The following is a 21,887-nucleotide window of genomic DNA, read 5'->3' on the forward strand; positions in this document are numbered from 1 at the left end:
TACTGGATGTCTTCCCTGATTGCTTTCCTCTTTGCTCTCCCTGAACCTAGCAGTCACTCATTTTACCTCGTCTAGGTAGTCTGCTTACTCAGGGCATCCCCCAGTCTGCCTCCAGAGTGCTGGAATTACAGCTGATATCCACGCCTGCTTGGTTTTTATGTAAGTTCTAGAGTATCCTTATATTTCTATGACAAGTGCCTTATCCACTGGTCTATCTCTCCAGCTGCACTTAATCTTATTTAAGCCTCATAAAAGCCCAGAGCCAGACTTTTATCATTTAGCTTCTGTCAGTTGTTTAGATCATAAATACTTTACTCAGTCTGTTTAAAATTTCACTTGATGGTATCTTTTTAGAAAGTATTATGTAATCTAAAGTATAAATGCTTTCCCCTGTGATTGCTTTTAAATTTTGCTTACATATTGTGTCAAGATGACACAAATATTCTACGTTTCCACCCTGTCTTTTCTATGGCTTTTGAGATGTTTGCTTTCTAATCCATTTGGGACCAAATGTACATGTATGAAATACTGAGTCTTTAACGTTCCAAAAATACACACAGGGAGCTGAGGCAAGAAGATGGCAAGTTGGAGACCTGCCTGAGCATAGCCTAAGTTCAAGGCCAACAGAGGCAAGTCAGTGAGAACCCATATCATAAGAAAATACAAAATGTATCTCAATGTACAGTACCCATCTAACATGCACATAGCCACAGGTTTAAAGTCTAGTGCTCCAGGCAGGGAAAAGGTATAAACACAAGAGGCCCTCATATAATAGAACGTTAGTCAGGGACCAAATTGTAATATCCAAAGACTATTAACAGAGGGACAAAGAACCTAGACACTCATTCACACCTTGCACAACTCCACAGTGAGGTCCATGTGTTCCTACATGCTGCGCAGCTGTGAACAGATTTAGAGCAAGTGCACAAATTCTTTGACATTATCCTTCATGGAGAACTGGAGCCTATTCTTCCTTCCCTTGGATCTAGGTGGCCTCTGACTTGCTCTGACACACTGTCCACAGTGAAAGTGACACTATGTGACTTCCAGGTCATAAAAGGTCAAGCTCCCCTACTTTTCTTATAACATTTTCATAAACCTGGCTCCCTTAAGAATCTGTCTTATGGGGGTTGGGGATTTAGCTCAGTGGTAGAGCGCTTGCCTAGGAAGCGCAAGGCCCTGGGTTCGGTCCCCAGCTCCGAAAAAAAGAACCAAAAAAAAAAAAAAAGAATCTGTCTTATGAGGCCAATGTGGCCTCCTGGTTGAGATGGAAACTGAGCTCCTGGCTCAGATCCAACATCAATTACCAGCCACATAAGCGAATCACATAAATCCAGCTCAGGGAGCCCCAAAGTTGTGACTCCAACTGTGACTCCATAGTAGTTACTTTTGTGGTACTGTGACAAAAACAGCATAAGGGTCAACATAAAAGAGTAAATATTTGATTGTGCTTATGGTGGCACCACGCCAGTCTGCAGAACAGCATGGTGATGGAAATGTCTGGGGGACACTATAATGGTCCACCAGGAGACACAGGAAGGGGCCAGAGCAAGGCATTAGCCACAAAACCATCTTCCTCCTACCAAGTCCCAGCACTACCTTTCAGCACATCTCAATAAAGGCATCATCATCTATGAAGCCAGGGCTCGATCGTTAGGCAGAGCCTTGAGTGTACTCTACCTTCCTGCTTTGTTTTTGTTTCAAAGATAAGCTCTCAGTATCTAGGTTGGGGCTGACCTCAAATTTGCTATGTATCCCAGGCTGGCTTTCCAGCTTGTGCCTTCCTAGCCAACAGAGCTATGCACTGTCTTTTGGCTGTTCTGACTTTTCATGGCTGTTCATGACTTTTCCTGTCTTGGAGCCAGGGTCTGGATGAATTAGAGGCTCTGCCTCTGTACAGGACAGAGAGATGTACACCTTCACTGGCTTAACCTACAGAACTGTGGGGTTGTCCACCTCTTCACGTGCCCTGAAACAAAGCCCTGATCTTTATGCCCAACAACAAGGTTATAGAGGGATTCCTTCCTTTATCAGTTCTTCATGTATTACATTTAAAATGGATAATTTATTCTTCCAAAAGTCTAAAATACAAAAACACAGGCAGCTGTAAACTCACATTTCCCTGTTTCTAACCCTAACATAGAAAGTGGTGCTTACTGCTGAAGATCAGAAACCTTGTCAAGTGGTACCCCAGCGGCCCGAAAATAGCAATGCATTCCCACCCCAAAATTAGCAGTTTATTTTCATCGATAGAATCAACTGTACAATCACCATGTTTATATTTAACATCATCTGGCAACTAAGGGTGCCCCATAAATATCTGACTGACAACTAGGCAGAGACAAGTGTATCACAGCCAGGCACTGGAGCTAGAAACATAGGTGGACGTACCTTGTTTGGGGAATTCTGATTGGGAGCATCCTCCTAGATGTGTTCAAGCTGGCACCTTATGAAGTGACAAATGCTGTACTGATGTGGTCACGAGCAGATGCATGTGCGAATGCATCTGATTCAAAAATCAGTTCACGCTGGCACCCTAAAGGTCTCTAGTACCTCTCACTGAAAGATACTGTAATAATAAATACCTTCTGAATGAGTGACTGGTGTATTATTCTGGCTTTTGAGGTAGCTCCAGTTGTGTATTGCCAGAAAGCAAAACACCTCTGAAAAGCAACAATTTTCCCTACCTTCATGGTAAAGATTATTGAACTTAGTCCAAATGTTCTCTCAAGATTTACTTATACCGTGTTAGGCACTGTGTTGGGTTCATAGAGGCTGAAGTCAAAAGGCAGCACCTCTCTCCTGCCAAAACCCTTTTCTAGAAATCACTAGCTCTCCTTTAATCCCAGCACTCAGGAGGCAGAGTCAGGTGGATCTATGAGTTTGAGGCTAGTCTGGTCTACACAATGAATTCCAGGACAGCCAGGGCTACACAGAGAAACTTCAAACAAACAATATCCCCTCCCCCAATAAATAAATAAATAATCCCCAAACAAAACCAACAAACAACAACCACAACATCCCAGAAAGTCAGTTCAAACAGATTCCTAAAGCAATTTCTTACAGCAGGATGGTGGACGAGCAGCTATGACTGGTGTGCAGGCTTGGAACCACATGAAATTGTCTTCAGTATAAAATCCAGAATCATTAAAAGCACCAGACTATCTCACCAACATTCTTTAAATAACATTATACCACCTACAGCATAAACCAGGACAGCTATGAGATGAAATTTTTATTAATTAAATTCTGAGTTAATTACTACTACTATATTAATAAACTATATTGCTGAAATAGTAATAACTATAATCATAACTATTATTATTAAAAAGACAAGGTCTCCATTATATAGCACTGGCTGGCCAGAACCTCATGAAGTAGACCAAACTGGCCTCAAACTTACAGAGACACATATGCCTTGGTTACCATACTCATCCTGAGTGCTGAGGTCTAAAGGAATGTGCTACCATGCCCAGCTTAAAATTGTACTTTGAAATTTGGTATCATGAACACTATATAATGAAGAATATATACTCAACTTTTATTATGCCTAGTTTATAAATTTTCCCTTCTCTTGCTTATCTGAAAACCAGAAATTGGCAAGGAACTACAAAAACTGGCACCAAATTCATTATCTTTTCTTCCAAATTTGCACAAATATTCCAACCTTTCCAACCCTTTAGTGAGGATAAGCTACTTCTCCATTCTCAGAAGCCTTAAAGAAACTAGGATGGGGAAGTAAGAGATGCCATGGTACATCCTCATAATACTAGGACAACCACAATTAAAAAAAAATACAGAGACAAGGCAGAAAAATTTCAAATTTGAGGCTCGCTTGCTCCCCAAAATATGACTACTGCAGTACCGGTAAGTAGAAGACAGAGCAGTACGGAAGAGCTCCTGTGGAAGACCCAGGTTTGGGTCCTAGCATCCTTACTGAGCAGCTCACGGCCTTCTCTAAGCCTAGTTCCAGGTATTATGACACCCCTTTCTGGCCCCATGAATGCAGTGTACCTAAAGACAGGCAGGCACACACATGTACATCAATAACAGTAATTAATAAAATACAAAGATAAACCCAACTGCAGAGAATTCAAAACAATAAAGCTATTTTGGGATTTGTAACTTTCTCAGAACCGATTTATCTGTGTTGAGTGTGCGTCCACATGTTCATGACTGTGTGCTCTTGTCTAAACAAGCAGTGGCCAGAAGAGCGTGTCAAGTGTCCTTCTTTATCATTCTCTGCCCATTCCTCTCAGGCTAGGGTCACTCCCTATCCCTGGGACACACATTTTCTACTCTAAGCTATAAGCCAGCAAAGCCCCAATCATCCCTGTTCTGCTCCCTACGGACCCGTGGTTAAAGCTATGTATGCCTGGTACACCTGGATTTTTCTGTGGCCACTCAGCAGCAGGCACTCTTAACCACAGAGCCATCTCTAGCCTCTCCTCAGAATTGAACAATAATTTCTAATGTAATTCAGCAATTATACTCTCAGGTTTCTAAACAAATAAAAATAAGAGCATATCTATACAGAAATTAGCATGTGAACATTCATAGCAATCTTATTCCTAACAGCTCTCAAATGGAAACAACCCAAATGCCTGTCAACTGATGGATGGATACAGAAAATGTGGAATATCCATATAAAGACTAGTATTCAATTTTTTTTTAAAGTTTCACTTCTATATAAGCAGGATAAATTCAGTGTAAAGAGGCAGGTATTGTAAAGCCTACATATTATATGGTTCAATTTGTATAAAATATCCAAACAACCAGACCAAAGAGAGTCAAGAGAGATTTGTGGTTGTTAGGAGCTGAGCAGAAGGAAGGTAGGGTGTTTATTACTGACCGTCACCTTGACACAGTCTAGGAGCATCAAAGACACAAGCTTCTGAGCCTTTCTGGGAAGGACTATGCAAGTGAGGCTATATGAGGTAGGAAAGAACACTGGAGGCAAAGCAGACTGAGTACCCTCCACCTGCTCCTACTGCCTTCCCTTCCTCACTACCACAGACTGTATTCCCACTGTAAAAAGAAGCGCTGTCTTGACTTGCTTCCGTTCCATATTTTGTCATGAGGAGAAGAGTGACTGACTAGTAGAGAGCGCGTAGGGAACAGACTGCTTAGGGATGTGGGTTTCACTCTGGGATGATGATAATCCCCTCTAAACAGACTGTGGTGATGGCTATACAACTCTGTGGATGTTATAAAGGCCACTAAATCATATAGCATATAAATTGTATGTCAATAAAACGTTTTAAAATTATTAACTAGTGACCTCCTATGCCGGGGGTGGCAGGATGAGAGAGGCCCAGAACCAACCCAGAACCCTAAGAGCAGCTTAGCTGAATGCTTCCTACAGAAATTCACAGGCTCTGAAAGAACATGTATGGTAGAAAGAGCTGTCACAAACCTGAGGAGGCAGGATGCTGAGTCGAAAAGTTTTTTAGAAAAGTCTTCCATGTGGAATTCAGTGAATTCTGATTCAGACTTCTGTTTGAGGCAGATCACCACATCCAGAAATTCAACTAGGAAAACCATGTTGCCGCTTTATAAAATCCTATCCAACTTTATAAGAGTTCCATGTCCTTCTCCCGAGATTTTATGCATGAGAGATCTAAACAATTTGTGAATTTTGTTATTTTGAGCTGGAAATGTGGGGCAGGGATGAGATTATGGACCTTGTTCAATCGGGCCACTAGAGCCAGTTCACACCATCTCTGCCACGGAAAGGTCAAATACTGAACTTGCTGCAACAGCAGACTGTCAGAGTCCGTGAAATCTACAGGCAGGACTTACTAGAAGAGCTTCAGGACAGAGCTTCAGAAATGTTTCCGTGAGTTCTGGAGAACGCCCACAAAAGCCCACCCTGCTTCTCTCTGAGTCCAGCTTGTTCCCAGTCCCTGGCAGCCAGATATGACCACTGACTGAGTTCTAGTCAAAGGAACATGAGTGGAAATGATGTCTGCCTCTTCCCACTGCTGCCGACCCTCCCATGTGCATGGTCTTCCTTTCCCAGGGCTTAGGAGAGGTAGATGTAGGATTAGACAACAGAAAACGGCAGAGCCACACACTGGGGGGATCCACAGCCCTTAAATGACAGAGGAAAAAGAGCCCTCTGAACACCAGCCTAGGATAAGGTATTAGGGCCTATCACAGTGGCTCAACTAAATCCTAACTAGTGTAGAAGCAGGAGGACCAGGAGGTCAAGGTCATCATCAGCTACATAGCAAGTTCAAGGCCAGTCTGGGTTGTATGTCTCAAACACAAACAAAACAAAAACAGGCACCTAAAACTACAAATTGTAAGGGAAAAGGTAGTAACTTTGGCAATATCAAAGTTAAGTATTTCATAGAAAAGTTATTACAAATAAAAGGTTTAAATATATGAGGCAAAATACAACACACATGAAAAAGTATTAGTAGCCAGAATATGTATGAAGCTCTTCTTTTTCTCCCCACCACAGCTTCTGTCTAGCCTCACACACAAGGCAAAATAATATTCTGGCAGACACTGTAGGCATTATCTGGGACTGGGTTTGAACCCTGAATCCTAACCTTACAACTGTATTGGTTATATTATTTAACTTCTCTGTGCCTCAGTTTATACATCTGCAAAACGACATTTTCAATAAACAGTATTGGGAAAATCCTAAGGAACAAGTGAATTATGCAGAGAACTTAAGTCAGCTGCAGGTCAGAAGCCACTCGGCATCTGGTTAGCTATCCCTGGGATGGCCTGCTCTTGTTCACGCAGCACAGTGCTGGCTCAAAGTGTGCGGCCGCCCTCCACAGAACACAAAACCCTTAAACACAGTTTCCATTTTATTTCCAGCACCTAAAATAGTATCTAGCATACAAAAGAGTCTCAGTAAGTGTTTTCTGGATGAATGAAAACTCAATTTAAAAAATCACTAAGAAAAAGACAAAAGTCTGACAGAATCATGGGCTGAGGGTATGAATAAGCACTTCACCAAGAAAAGGCCCTGGCAGCTAATAGTCTTGAAAAAACATGCTCTACTTGGTCCACTGATCTGGCAAGTATTTTTAAGTCTAAGAACATCTGAAGTATGCCACGAAAGACAACCCTCACATACCTTTGGTAAATGTAAACTGGCACAGCCACAAAAGAAAAATCTGGCAACTGTCATTGTGACCATCACCAGCACCACATCAGCACTGTTATCACCACATCATCACCATTACCACTGTCATTGACTTTAAAGTAACTTGATAAAATGTAGTAACTATCACTATTACCACTATCACACATCTTTACCACAACCAAAATTATTGTTACCATCATAGCACATGACCACCACCCACATCATCATTACAACCCCCAGCATCACACCTCCACATCACTATCTGCAATTATTACCACTACCACCATCCATTTTTCCACTACCATTATACCAACAACAGCCACCTGTTTCTGTCACCTTAGCTAACAATTTACAGAGCATAATGCATAGTAGACACTGTACTGAGCACCTTGGATCTGACTTTATAAACTGTCATAACAACACATTATTTCCAAATATGGTTAAAGCCTCACCATCTGTGGACCAAGCAGCAAGCACTGATCAGCCCTAATTCTAGAAGGCTACCCGTGCACAGCTGCCCATATCCATTATGTACCTACGCAAACATTTTCCAAACCGAATAGATCCGTCATTTGGGGTTAATAACAGACGGGAAGGCTGTGGGAAATGGTGGTTCCCAGTGAAGCCTGGCAACCTCAGAATTCACATAAATACACAGGTGTCTACTGACTTCTGTACACAAGCTATTGCACATAGACCTCTCCTCCCCCATCACACATATTCATCCACTCATTCTCTTTCACACACATAAATTTGTTTTTTAATAAATCCACTGAACTCCAGTCAACAGATTTTTATTAAGCTTTTGATGTATATGATGTACCAGATAGTCTAAGACTTAAAGACGCAAAGTGCTATATCTTCATGCTCACAATCTGCCTATGACTCCACAGGCAGATGTATGTTCATGTTTTGTACATATCTAGCGTTTCTTAGTCACCTTGGCTGCTACTATATATCAAGACTTATCAGTACATTGCTTAAACAGCATATTATTTCTCATAGTTTTAGGAGCTGAAGTCCATGATCAGGACAGACCAGGGTACCAGCATAGTCAGGTTCCAGTAGACAGTTCTTTTTGTCTTCATCATTAATCCTGCAGAGGAAGCTCCCCTCCTCATTGCTTAATTGCTATCCAAAGGCCAGCCTTACCATCACTATGGCAACAGAGATTTAGGATTCCATAGTTTATTTTGGAGGACATAAACTGGTCCACAGCTAGTTGTCAGTCTTTCTCCTATCACTCTAAAAACTACCTCTGACTACTACAGCAGTCAGCTTTTCACTGCCACAACAACAACAACAACAACAACAGCAACAACAACAACAACAACAACAACAACAACAACAACAACAACAGCACCTCATAAAACTAGCTGTTCAAGAGGAAAGGATTATTTTAGCTCATATTGTTGGAAATGAAGCTCATGACCAAGTAACCTAGCTGCTTTGAGCCTGTGGTTAACATAACAGGCACGTGAGCAAGACTGCTTAGATCACAAGCCAAGGAACAAAAGGGAGCGAGGAGGGGAGCCTGGTTGCCCAATCCTCTTTACAAGACCCAAAGGTCTTCCTGTAGGCTTCTAAAGTTTCTACAACTTTCCAGTAGTATCGGCCCAAGTGTCACCAGTGCTTTAACACGTGGGCCTCGGCTTGTTCATGATTTCAATTATACTATGCATAGATCTCACCAAAGGTGCTTCTGAACAGCCATTCTATGTCACACAACAATCCCCTCTCCCATCATCTGCCCATTCTCCACCACAGCTGACCAACTGAGCCTGAATAAACCTTCCTGTTGCCCGGAAACCAGTTAAGGGTTTTCTAGAGAATCTGAGCTAAGAAACACTCTTTGGACAGTGTAGACTTAATTGAGGAGGCAGAAGAGAAGAAAAACAATAGACCTCAGGTCCTCGATTCTAATCAAGACTAGCCCTACTCTCAGATCACACATTGCTGTTTAAATAAAATTCTCTCTTACTTCAGTTAGTTTATATATGTGTTTTAGACACATAGTAAAAGAACTATGTTCCTTACTTAGCAGCTCTGTGACCCTAGACAAGTCACAGATCTTTAGGAGCTATGACTACCTTGGCAGTAAAACAAGGGTCTGGCTGTGGAGACTACTGGGGAGATGCCAGCAAGGAAGAGAATGCTGGACAGGTAACGTAGGAAGGCCAAATCCTGTAAGGGCTCCAAGGCCTTGACAGGGATCATCACCTGAGGTCACCATGATCATGGAAATCTTCACGAAACACATAAATTTGCAATGACTGAACCTGGAGAAGTAAACAAACACAGGAGTTCATTCTCCAAAGGAGACAATGTGGAGAGGAGCTGTAATGAAGGCTTACGGGGAGTCACAGACACAGAGAAATTCCTTTGGCTTAGCAATAATATCCGGCAGTGAATCTGAGAGTTGTGCATAAGACCTTCAGTAATGCTGTGCACAGGAACCAATATTAGGGTATCCTTGATGGGAAAAATGAAAAGAACAGTTTTACATAGAGTTTTACGCTGATTATACTGAAATCACTAGGATCCTATCAGAGGGAACGATGGTAGCAGCCTGGACAGACTTGAGACTTGACAGACTATGCAAACCTTTCAGCTATAGTATAAGGAAAAGATCCTACAAGGTTCCAGGCTAAAAACAAGTTAAAGAAAGAATGATAATAGGGGTTCCACAAAATTAAAAGGAGATGGCACACAAAACATCTACACCACCGAATAGAGGAAGCTAAAAATGGTGCTTTGGGCGTTGGGGATTTAGCTCAGTGGTAGAGCGCTTTCTAGCAAGTGCAAGGCCCTGGGTTTGATCCCCAGCTCTGAAAAAAAGAAAAAAAAACAAAACAAAAAAAACAAAAACAAAAACAAAAACAAAAAAAAGGTGCTTTAGAGTTTCAAGGAGATCAACTGTAGTCCAATCACATGTACATCTCAATTACAGGTGATGGTGCTAGCAAGATGGCTCAGTGGGCTAAGGGTGCTTGCTGCCAAGCGTGACAAGCTGAGTTCAATCCCAGGAGTCCTCCATGGTAGAAGGAGGTAAAATCTGAAAATAGTTCTCTGACCTCCACGTGAGCATCATAGCACTTTCTTCCCCCACCACGCACGCATAAATAAATGTAAAAAAATTATAGTTATGTTTGAGGGCAAGACTCATCAGATATTCAAGAAACTAGAAAATGATATCATTCACACACTATAAAAAATATGAAATAAGAAAGTAATTGAAAACTTTGCCCAGTGGCCGTATTGTAGCCAATGAGGTTTACCTGAGGTGCGATTATTGCTAATTGAAAACTTTTTCCAAAACCCTGCCATGAGGACTTGCCATATAGTCGGCATTGGCAATTTATGACAGTCTCTAAGGAGACTGAATAGCCATGGTTCAAAAGAAAACTATCTTTGCCTTTTAATGGCTAACCTTTCCTTATTGTCTAGTTGGTGTTTACAAGTTCTCAAGCCTATGCTTACTTTCTCCACTCTTCCTTTTCCTTCTAATAAACTTGCTTTTTAGAGAAAAAAAATAAGAGGCTTCCCCCCAAGGCTTCTCTTCTTGTTGGGGGGAGGGGATAACTGAAGAGAAAAAAGAAAGGATCTATTTTCTAAAACACACCAGGAGACAAAGGCAGTAAGTGGGATGTTCCTGAGAGCATAGATGTCAAACACGGTGTTCAGATAAACGTTTTTAGGGATACAGAGCAAAACTGAAAGCAAATGAAACTTATAAGACCCCAGCTATTTCAAAGCCTACACTTTTTTTTTTGTCTTGTGAAATTGTAGAACGTTTTGGACAGTGGTAATTATTTTGTTTTTGTTTTTCTAAGCAAGGTTTCGTGGAGCTCAGGCTGACCTTCAACCTTCATTGGAAAGGGTGGTCTTTAATTCCCCATCCTTCTGCCTCCATTTACCAAGTGGTGAGATTGCAGGCATGTGTCACTATGCTTAGCAGGCAGTGGTGAAAAATTTGGCACTGATAGAGAAATTTGTTTAAAATATGCTTGTTCAAAATTTAAAGGCAATTCCTCGAAGAAGGAAAAAAAATGGAAGCCCTGTATTCTACAAAAGACAGGAAAATAAATGTTTAAGTATGCTGTGAGAATTTTGGTTTATTTGAAAAAAAAAAAAAAAGAATAGGTTTTCCTTTTAATCCCAGGTGTGGGATACAGGGCTGCTTCATTTTATCCCTAGCAAGTGACTATGATTTGCCCCGTGCTCTAGCAGAGACAGTGTTTTGCCAGCTGCAGACAGCTTCTGTGAATGTGTAACGTTTGAAACTCTGGGAACTTTTCAGAGGATATGTAAATGCCAGGGTCCCAAGAGATGGGTTGGTCATTGTGGGTCATTTGGAAAGGTTGGCTGCTGTTTGAAAGTAGTCCTGGTCAAAAAAGAAACAACGACAACAACAACAAAATTAGATTCAGGGATCTCTTTCTCTCCTACCTAGTGCTAGCTAGGCTGTTGAACCGGTGGACTAAGGGCAGATGATAAGGGTGGAAGAAAGAACCCACAAGAGTAGCAAAAGTCTGGCAACCTATGTATATAGAAACAGAAAATTCAAAGGCACATATTATCTGAGTTGTTTAGAATGACAGTTACCATCTGTGAAAGGCTTTTTTAGTGAGTTAATTTAAATAAAATTAAATTGAAATTGTAGTTCCTCAATGACTCTAGCCACACTCAAGAGCCCAACAGCTCCATGTGAACATTGCCTAGGGGCTAGCCAATGGTCATGGTGAAAACACACGGCTGCCAATGAACCATGAAATATAATTCTATTTATGCTGATTGGGCACATACTAAACTGTGAATCAGTTACACTGTTAATTAAGCTAGGATATAAAGAAACAGAATAGCCAAGGAATTTCGATCTATCTATACTTTATTCTGCACGTTTCACTCATAGAAACAGTAAAAGTGATAAAACTATTTTCAACTGGAATGATGACAAACCATTGGTCCTCTTTTTTGAATGTTTTGAGCTTTACCCTGCTAAGTGGTGGTGAGTAACAAAGATGACAGAGTGTGTATTTTGTCCTTAGAAACTCTGGATTTCAGCCAGTCTCTGGGGAAAGTCTGGGCCAAAGGTGATGTCACCATCTCCGAGGTGAGTCTCAATTGGTATCTGATCACTGATTTAAGTATTTTAAGTATTTCTTGAATGAGGGGAAGCCCTAGGGCTGTTAAAACATCTTTCCATTTAGATTTATATAATTGGGGGGCTGGAGAGATGGCTCAGTGGTTAGAGCACCGACTGCTCTTCCTGAGGTCCTGAGTTCAAATCCCAGCAACCACAAGGTGGCTCACAACCATCCGTAATAAGATCTGATGCCCTCTTCTGGTGTGTCTGAAGACAGCTACATTGTACTCATATACAGTAAAATAAAATATTTTAAAAAAAATATAGATTTATATAATTGACAGCAGATCAAATTTCAGAAAGAGGGGTTGGGGATTTAGCTCAGTGATAGAGTGCTTGCCTAGGAAGTGCAAGGCCCTGGGTTCGGTCCCCAGCTCTGGGGGAAAAAAAAAAAAAAAAAAAAAAAAAGAACCAAAAAAAAAAAGTTTCAGAAAGAGCAGCTTTGAGTTATCCTTTTAATTTTGTATGATGAGAATTCAATTATTGTAAGTTTCTTCATTTTCTTTTTGATTCTATGCAGCCGACTAAAGGAAGCGGTCAGAGTCAATTCCAACGATAGATAGATAGATAGATAGATAGATAGATAGATAGATAGATAAACAAACTGCATTTTCTTCACATCTTTTCCCTTAGTTGATGGTAGTGCAGGAAGGGTTTTATTATTTTTGTTTCTTAGTTCTCATACCTGTGATCCTAGCAGAGGAAAGACAGAGAAAGGGAGTGCAGTCCAGGCCACACAGCGAGTTCAGGTTAGACTGGCCTGAATTGAGATTGAGACTGTCTCAAAAACAACACAACACAAACATCAAAAGAGCATCTAAGGGTTGCTTTTTGTGACATATTGGTTCTTTTTGTTTTTCTAAAAATTCTTAACGAGTATTTCCAAGAGTGATCTATAGGCTAAATGCAATTACTGTCAAAATTCCAATATTTTTCATAGAAAAAAAAAAACCAAAAATCCAAAAATCCACATGGAGGCACAAAAAATACTGAAGAGTCAATGAAAGTCTGAGCGAAAGGAACAATGCTGGAGGCACCTCCTTTCACAATGCACTACAGGCCATAACAAAACAGAATGGTACTGGCACAAAACCCGACTTGTAGATCAGTGGAGTGGATAGGGGTACGGAATAAACCCCACAGTGACAGCCACCTGACTTTTAACAAAGAGGCCAAAAGCCTATTTTGAAGAAAAGCCAGCCTCGTCAACAAATGGTGCTAGCAAAACTGGATATCCACATGGAAAGGAACAAAACTAGATGCGCGCCTCTCACTTTAGGAAAACAAGATCAATGCGAATCTAAATATGAGCCTGAAACTTTGAAATTGCTTCAGGCAAGCACAAGGAAAGCACTTAAAGATACAGCAAAGATACTTTCCAGAGCTAACAGACATGTTAGCAAGAGTTGGCAAGTGGGGCTGATAGAATTAAAAGGCTTCTGCACAAGTGAAACGACAGCTTATGGTGGGAGAAAACTCTCTGCTAGCTATACATTTGTGAGAAGTATCTAGACTCCATAAAGACCACCAAGGAACCAAACAATCCTGTCAGTAAAGGGTCAAAGAAAATGAACAGGCAGCTGTCAAGAAATGAAAATACAAACAGCTAATAAATATTCAAATAATACAGTTCAGCATTCTTGGCCATTAGGAAACAAAAATTCAAACATTGAAATTCCATCTCGTTCCCCAGTCTGAGAGATTATCATTAAGTTAAGCAGACACAACAAATGGTAGCTAGGATGGTGGGGGAAAGGCAGCCGTTGTATGTTACTGGCCGAAATGTAAACTAGTCTAACCAGTAAGGAAATCAGTATAGAGGTTTAATTATAACAATGATAACAATAACTCTAAATCAATATAAAACCTTCAATTATGTTGTCTCAAGCTTTTTTTTTTTTTTTGTGGAGACAATGTCTGGCTATGACTTAACTCAAGGTTTTCCTCAGCTTCCAAAGGCAAGGATTACAGGCGTGTGCCACCACACTTAAAGTTTTTGTGGTATCAGGGATTAAACAGAGTGGGCAACTCCTCTACCAGGAAAGTATATTCCTGTACCACCCCACCCCCACCAATTCCTGATTGCCACAAGGTGATCAAGTCACTCTACGATGGGCTTCTGAACTACCACAGTCCCAAAACTGAACTAACAGACCTCAGCCAGAAAGCAGGGAAATTGAGTCAAAATCAATCTTCCATTCTCTAAAACTGTTTCTCCCACATATTTGCCGTGGCGATTAAAAAGCTAATTTTCATAGGATGAAGCTAAGGGATCCTCTAGAATGTAGTTTACAAATGGAGAAAACACTCCTTAATGGGGGTAAGAAGACCTTGGGTTTTAGTGGATTTAACATTGTGCCCATCTCCCAATAGTTTTACCAAATCCCTTCAGAAACTGAGAAGGCAGAACAAATCAAGAATGAGCAGAATCTTCCAATATTAAAAGACCCTGGATGACCTCTGCAGCCTCACACCCGGGTTTTCAAATTCCTAGCAGAATCATCTTGCAGACAATCTCTTCCCATTGTCACCCAGACAGGAATGAAACCTTCAGTCACCTGGACTCTTCATATGCCTCAAAGTTTTCAAGTTTCCTCAAGCGCTTTACTGAGACCCACAAATCAGGCAGAAAAGCAAGTCACTGAAGGGATCTTTTTAGATAATCCTCAATTCTCTTACTTCTGCTTTTCCATATTTTATTTGAAAATAATAAAACTACACTGTTTGAGATTATCCTCTCACTACCTAAAAACGACAATCTTTCCCTTCGTTAATGTTTTGAGAATGCGTGTAACTTTTAGAGTGGTATACTGCTCTACCATATTTGGGTGGACCAAACAATTGAAGTACACACTTCCCATGAAAATGACAACACTCAAGTGTTTTATAATACTTAAACTATTGCTTTAACTCAAACATAAAACCTCATGTTTTGTTTACTGGCTTTCAATATTACCCATAAAATAAACTATATGGTTAATAAAGCTCTACAGAAACAAAAGCATAGTGATATCTCATTGGATAGTTTTCCTTTATTTGAATCCACACAGTAAGCTAAAACAACTCCTAGACGCATTATACTGAATGTTGGGCATACATTAATCCTTTCGGGCCCCAAGGGAGCTATTGAACACATTACTGCTCTGTGCACTGACCACAGCCTGCCAGCTCAGAAGTAATACTTTGCTTATTAGAGGTAAAGCATTATCTATTCATTCTCCAAAGGCTCTTCATTTGTTGTTTATTTAAACTGACTGAGAATGAAGAGGCCGAGGAAGGGAGGAAAAGTTTTCCCTATTTTAACGCCCACAAACTTGGGCTACTTAAAGAAAACTTGGTGTCTATGGAGCACTATCAATTCATGAGCCAAATAAAACAGAACGACTTCCTTAAATTGTACTAAACTGAAATCAAAAGAGGAGAGCAGTTCAACAGAGCAGAACAGTTACTTCAGTTCTACTGATCTCTCTACACTTTAACAACAATTAATCCATTAGATTAGTTTAGCAAACTACAAGTTATCACGTTGCCTATTCCTGGTTAAAACAACCCAATCCACTGGGCAGCTCTAAATTTTGATTAAGCACCCTAATATATAACTAACGTGCTGATGTATAAATCTGGAAACCTCTCAGTGGGGCCCCCAAATGCCTGTGGACTCTCTTCTGGGAGCTTCAGACAGCCTATAGCAAGGCATCACACAGTTCCAGATCAGAGGTTGCAGTGAAGAGTAAGTCTTTGTACCAAGGGTATCCTCAACTTTGTAAGCAAGGAAGTTTTCATTAAACCCCCGCCCTAGAATATCAATCACACAGAACAATAAAACTGGGAGAGAGATGAGTCCAGGGTCTCCCCAGAAAGATATCCTACGGGTGCTGAAGTTATTGAGTTACCTATCCACTGCCTTACATCTGGACCCATTTGTGGCAAGAAGGCTAGTGTTTCAAAAATACACTCCTATTTAGTTATCACAGGCAAATTTCTATTACTCATAAACAGAACTCAGGCTCAAATCTCTGTAGAATTTCCTCTCCTGGCTTAAAAAAAAAATCTAGACTTGAATGATAATATTCAGGACTTGCAGCTGCCACTGAACTGTTCACTGAAAACATTAAAAAAGCAACTTGCCAAAGGGAGACAGATATATGTAGTCAGCTTTTCTTTTTCTTCATTTGTTATTTAATATTTGATAACGTATTCAAGATCAATAAAGCCTCCTTTCTTAAAGCTTAAAGTAAACGCTGTACAAAATACAAATACTTGAAAGACTCTCCATGAATTGAATAAATAAGCCATCTGTGACTCAGGCTTCCCTTTCGTGTTTTTAGGCTGACCCACTTCTCCAGTCACCATGGTTCGCAGAATCTCACTTCTAAGGGGCAGCAGTCACAGCTCTGTGCCAGACCATAGTTTGAATCCAACAGGGTAAAAGGCTGAGGCAAACAGCACCTACAAAAGGACGCCGGTCTTTATTTAAAATGATCCTCCAGTCTCCGCCTCTAAAACAGAACTTCAATACCAGCCTCAACCAGAAGAGAAGCATTCTCTCCAACGGAAGGGAAAAAAAAATCAAGTCTGCAGGGGAGAAAAGAGCGCAGGCACAGATTGAGAAACCGATCAAATGTTGAGGTACTTGGTACATTTATTTGGCTTTGGAGATCAGACACCCGTTTTGCAGGAGGGGTAAGGTCGGGGCCAAGGGAAGTCGGCTCACTGGTCAGCTCTGCTCCAGAAAGCTCTGCGGGCACGCTCAGAGGCCGCAAAGCTGAATGTCCTCCGGCGTCCGCTGAGACCTGTATCCCTCCCCCGCTCCCCTCCCGGCGCCCCTTTCCGGGCCTGGGAGGCAGAACTTTGCGCAGTTCCTCGGCAGCAGCCGAGACCGCCAGGGGCGCATCCCTATCCCACCCCCACCCCCCACCGGCTCTGCGGGTTTCGTCCCTACAGGGGGTTAGTGGCGGCTGGGGTGGGGGGGCGGTGCGAAAGTACTAGAAGGATGCCAAGGCGCAAGTGGAACGACTTGCATCTCCCTCGCCCCGGCGGTCCAAGACGCCGCCACCACAAAGGGAAGGGCCTTGCGCCCTTGCAGAGTTCCCACCCGAACCACTCGCCGTGGCTGGGTGAGGCCAAGCCAGCGGGGGCGCGCGGCAGGTGACTGTCGCGTCGCGGGTCCCCGGGCCCCAGTCGCAGTCTCCCCGCCCACCTCGGGCCTCGCCCACCACTGCGCGCTCTCCGAGAGCCGGGAGACCTGCACCTCACAATGGTCTCAGGACGAGGCCACCGCCAAACGGAGTGGTCGAGGGGCTCCCGCACGAGCGGGCGCCGGAGCCCTGAGGTGCGCGCGGTCCCCGCCCCGCCGCACCCGCGCGCCACCTCCTACCCTTTGGCGTGTTCCGTCTCCTCCTCATTGTCTCCGTCTATTCCGCACGTGTCCTGGTCGTCCAGCTCTAGGCTCTGCTGGCTGGCCGCAGACTCGCTGTCCTCCGCCATCGCGGCGGCTCCGAGCGGCTGGGGAGGCGGCGCTCCGAGCAGCAAGCAAGGCGCGACAGGGCGGGCGCGGCCGCAGCTCCCTCTAGTGCCGCCCACCCTCGGGCACCGAGTCTGGTGTCTGCCGTCCCGCCCACCCCGCCGGTCACGCCCCTCACAGCCGGCTAGGCCCCGCCCACTCCCTTGCGGCTCCCGCCTGTCTATTCTGTTCCGCCCGCCTCAGTCAGGGCGGGCCCCGCCCACATTGCGTGCCCACTCCCTCCCACCTCATCAGTTCTCCCACTTCGGCAGCCGAGGCCCCGCCTACTTCGCCTTCCCACTTCCGCCTGTTTTAGCGGGTGAAGAAGACCCGCTCCTCTCGTGGTCCCGTTTCCGCCTGGGCTAGGGAGGCTCCGCCCACCTCACCTCTGGCTTCGGCTCAACTCGGCCCGCACTGCCCCGCCCACCTCGCTGGTCCGCTCTGGGCTCTTCCGCGGGCGCGACACCGCCCACCTCAGCCAGCCCGAGGGCGAAAACGAGGCTCGTCCTTCTTCCTCAGTCTAAAGACCTGAGGTGGGGAGTTGGGGGAAGTGTGGATCCTGAGCGGGAGCCCCAGGCAGAGGCCGTATAGGGTGGGGCGTGGCCTGCTTTGGGATGCGTTTGTGGCTCCAAAGCTGCAGCCAGTCACTGCAGGTTGAATTTCAGAGCGGCGCGTGAGCGTTTGCGAGCATTGGCTATGTGATTCTATAATCTGTGTGCCTCAGTGCTCTCGATTTCTGCAGGGATTTTTTTTTTTCCACTCAGGCCTGCGACTCCCTAAAGCTCTCCCTGCCTCCTCTCCCACATGTTCTTCAAAATTTTCCATTTCGTGCGTTAGTTTCTAATGCTTATCAAGCCAAAGCTCCAACCTCCCCACCTCCCCGCTGCAAGCCTCCTCAGAGTCCGCAACAGAAAATTCCTGGAGTTGTTTTTTTTGTTTGTTTGTTTGGTTTTGTTGTTGTTGTTTGCTTGTTTGTTTTTGTCTATAGAAGGGTTAGGCTGAGAATAGAATGAACATTTTGTAAGGCATGGTGAAGATATCCAAATTGGGAGATTGGGTAGTTTCAGGCAAGTCATTGGGCTTACTTCTAGTGAAGGTCATGACCTAGACCTTCAAGCAAACCTGTATGGATGGTATTGAAATCGTCCACCATCAGGAAACAGGAAAGGAAGGAAGCTAAGTATGGTGTCTGATGCCTGTTATCCCAGCAATCCCAGAGGTAAAAATTAGTTCTTTGAGGCCAGCATCCACTGCATGCAGAGTTCAAGGACATCTTGAGCTGCAAGAGACTCCTCTCAGGGAAAATAAAGGGCTGGGAGAGAGGAAGGAGACCCTCCTGTGTGCACCAGATAACACTCAGGTGAAATCTATACTGCTGTTAAATGCTTCCCACACCAGCCCTTAGCTTTCCAGAGATAGGAAGTGTTCAAAGATCCTGCCAGACCACCGGAAGACTGTGAGACAGTTTTACAGAAGCAGTGGCTGAGAAAGTTACCCAAACTTTGTAATAATGACGCAAAAAGTCTTTAAAAGCCACCTGAAATTTTTAGTGTAATGCGAATCTCCCCCTCCCGCCCCCCCCCACGAGACTATGTGGTTAACATGCAGTGAGCTCAGATGACCTAGAGACAAAACTTGCAGAGCAATTTCGAAGTCCAACATTTATTTGTTTGACGTCCTTGGAGAAAGGACCCAAACATGGAGAAAATGCAGTTTTGTGCTTAACAGTTGTAACTATTTCTCAGACAAGGTCAAACGTGGCCTCTAGATTCAGACCTTAGGATAGACTGGGGTTGCTGACCCTCATCTTTATGAACATAAATAACTGAATAACTAACCTGTCAACAGAGACCTAACTAGGAGGGATAGACCGGCCATTTTACCCTGTCAGAGGGCTTGTGGCAAGACAATAGAGACTGGAGAGATCAACACCAAGACTTCTGTTCCTTATGGCCTTGGGCCCCTTCCCCAGCCCACTAGCCCACTCTAATTTTCAGGAGTGCCATTTCTTTTTTAGTAAAATATTTCTAACCATGTGTCCCCAGTGCAATTTCTTATCCCCAGACACAGGAGCCAGGCGTTCTCTGAACTCAGACCCATGTCTGTAACAGGTTCAAGCATTTTTTTTTCAAACTTCCAAGGCAAAGAAAATACAGCATACAGTTGTTCATTTTAACTTTCAAGAAACATTACCTAAGAAACTTAAAAGAAAAAAAAGACCAAGAAGGCAAATCATTCTGGAGAAATGAAGTAAACGTCAGGAAATAATGACTAGCAGGGAACATTATTCTGCAGAAGGGAAGGGAGCAGGGCCAGGCGTTTGCACAGCGCTAGACTGAAGCCTTATATAACCCAAGTGTTTCTCAGCAGAATATTAATCTTTCACAGGAGAGGGAAGTTTGTGGCCAGCCCTGGGGCAGTCCTAAATTCTATTGTCATGAACAGAAACTCACCGAGTCTCCAAGGGGCTTCTCTCTCTGGCTTCATCCAGGAGTCAGAGCCAAGTGGCAGCTTCTGGAAGGTGAAATCCAAGTTGAGAGGAAACCAGTTGTGTAGAGTGTTTGCCAGTGTGTTAAAAATGGCCCTTGGGACTTTCTCCTTCTGCTTGGCTTATCTTATGGAATACAAGACCAAGATTGTGTAGTTGGTCTTGTTCGACTTGTTTTTAAGTGTCAAAAAATATGCAATGTAGAAGTTACTGTCAAACACTTTAAGTATATAGGTTGGTTTCATTTCATACTACTTATACCTTGAACATTTCCTCTGGTTGAACTTCACCCCTAATCCCAGTAAGCATCTCCCCGGTTATGTCTTCTCGTCAGACTGTGGAACTACCAGTCTACTTTTGTGTATGTAAATTTGATTACTGTAGAAAAGTCATTTAAGCTCTTCACCTGTTTTTAGACTGATTTATTTCACATAATATAATGGTCTCAACATCCTTTATGTTAAAGCATGTGTTAATTTCCTTCCCTTTGAAAGCTAAATACTATCCCATCGTTGCCTGTATGTTTTATGAGTCCATTCATTAGTGGACATTGAGTTTCTTCCATTCTTTGGGTACTGTGAAAGCAAGGCCTTGCTTTCAGTTCTGTTGGACAATACAGAGGTAAAGTTGCTGAATCATATGGTATTTAAATTGAGGAACAGGCAGTGGGGTCTGCACAGATGGTCTACTGCAAGAATACACAAGGGTTCTTGATTGGCCGTATCTCCTCTGATGCTTGTCCTTCTTGCTACACTTCTTTCTTTTGTCCAACAGCAGAAGTCCTCCTGGGTATGGATGACATAACTCAATATAACCATGGACACATAACATGTCTAGATATAAAGTATATTTAAAAGCCAATAATAAATATGTTGGTATGTTCATGTTTGGGTATGCAGATGCACATACAGGCATGCCTGTGTGTTTGGAGGCCAGAGAACAACCTTGGGTCTCCTTCTTCAGGTACCAGCCACCATTTTTGTTTTGTTTTGTCTTGTTTGATACTGGCTTGAAATTCAACCAAGTAGGCAAGGCTGGATGACCCAGAAGCCCCAGGATCCTGTAATCTTCGCTTCTCTAGCACTGCGGTTATAAAATTGTGCTCCTTTTTTTTTTTTTAATATAGCTTTGGAGGATCACACTGATGCTTGGAAGGTGTCTTAGTTAGGGGTTCACCCCTGTGAACAGACACCCTGGCCAAGGCAACTCTTACAAAGAAAAACATTTAATTGGGGCTGGCTTACAGATTCTGAGGTTCAGTCCATTATCATCGAGGTGGGAACATGGCAGCATCCAGGCAGGTATGGTGCAGGAGGAACTGAGAGTTCTACATCTTCATCTGAAGGCTGCTAGCAGAATACTCCCTTCCACTAGGATGAGTGTTCTTAAAGCCCACACCCACAGTGCCACACCTACTTCAAAAAGGCCACACCTAGTTGAACAGGGCCACGCCTTCTAATAGTGTCACTCCCTGGGCTGACCATATACAAACCATCACAAAGGCAAGCATTTTTTTCTACCCTGCTCACTAGTCAATTTTTTTTTTTTTTTTTGCTTCTTTTTTTCGGAGCTGGGGACCGAACCCAGGGCCTTGCGCTTCCTAGGCTAGCACTCTTCCACTGAGCTAAATCCCCAACCCCTC

The 21,887-nt window shown here is 43.1% G+C and overlaps 1 protein-coding gene and 1 non-coding gene across 8 annotated transcripts in view; one reads left to right on the top strand and one right to left on the bottom strand.

Annotated features, from left to right (window-relative positions):
- The window catches only part of Nmt2 (N-myristoyltransferase 2), a 47,090-nt gene extending 25,435 nt beyond the window's left edge, over positions 1-21,655 (bottom strand). For 2 of the 7 annotated variants that reach the window (XM_017600494.3, XM_039095542.2), the window contains exons 1-2: positions 21,490-21,634; positions 20,211-20,271 (exon numbers count right to left, since the gene is read on the bottom strand). In XM_017600494.3, coding sequence (XP_017455983.1) covers positions 20,211-20,244 — 34 coding nt within the window. In that variant the 5' untranslated portion in view covers positions 20,245-20,271; positions 21,490-21,634. Of the gene's footprint in view, positions 1-17,631; positions 17,977-20,210; positions 21,031-21,489 lie in introns of those variants that run through there. The other 5 variants (XM_063276244.1, XM_008771854.4, NM_001412419.1 and 2 more) reach the window with 3 other exon arrangements.
- LOC120098027 (U4 spliceosomal RNA) lies at positions 10,347-10,487 on the top strand. Its single transcript, XR_005495960.1, has one exon. It is a non-coding gene; the product is annotated as a U4 spliceosomal RNA (small nuclear RNA).
- Positions 21,656-21,887: the final 232 nt, after the last annotated feature.

The sequence above is a fragment of the Rattus norvegicus genome, chromosome 17 (assembly GCF_036323735.1).
Source record: "Rattus norvegicus strain BN/NHsdMcwi chromosome 17, GRCr8, whole genome shotgun sequence".
Lineage (NCBI taxonomy): Eukaryota > Metazoa > Chordata > Mammalia > Rodentia > Muridae > Rattus > Rattus norvegicus.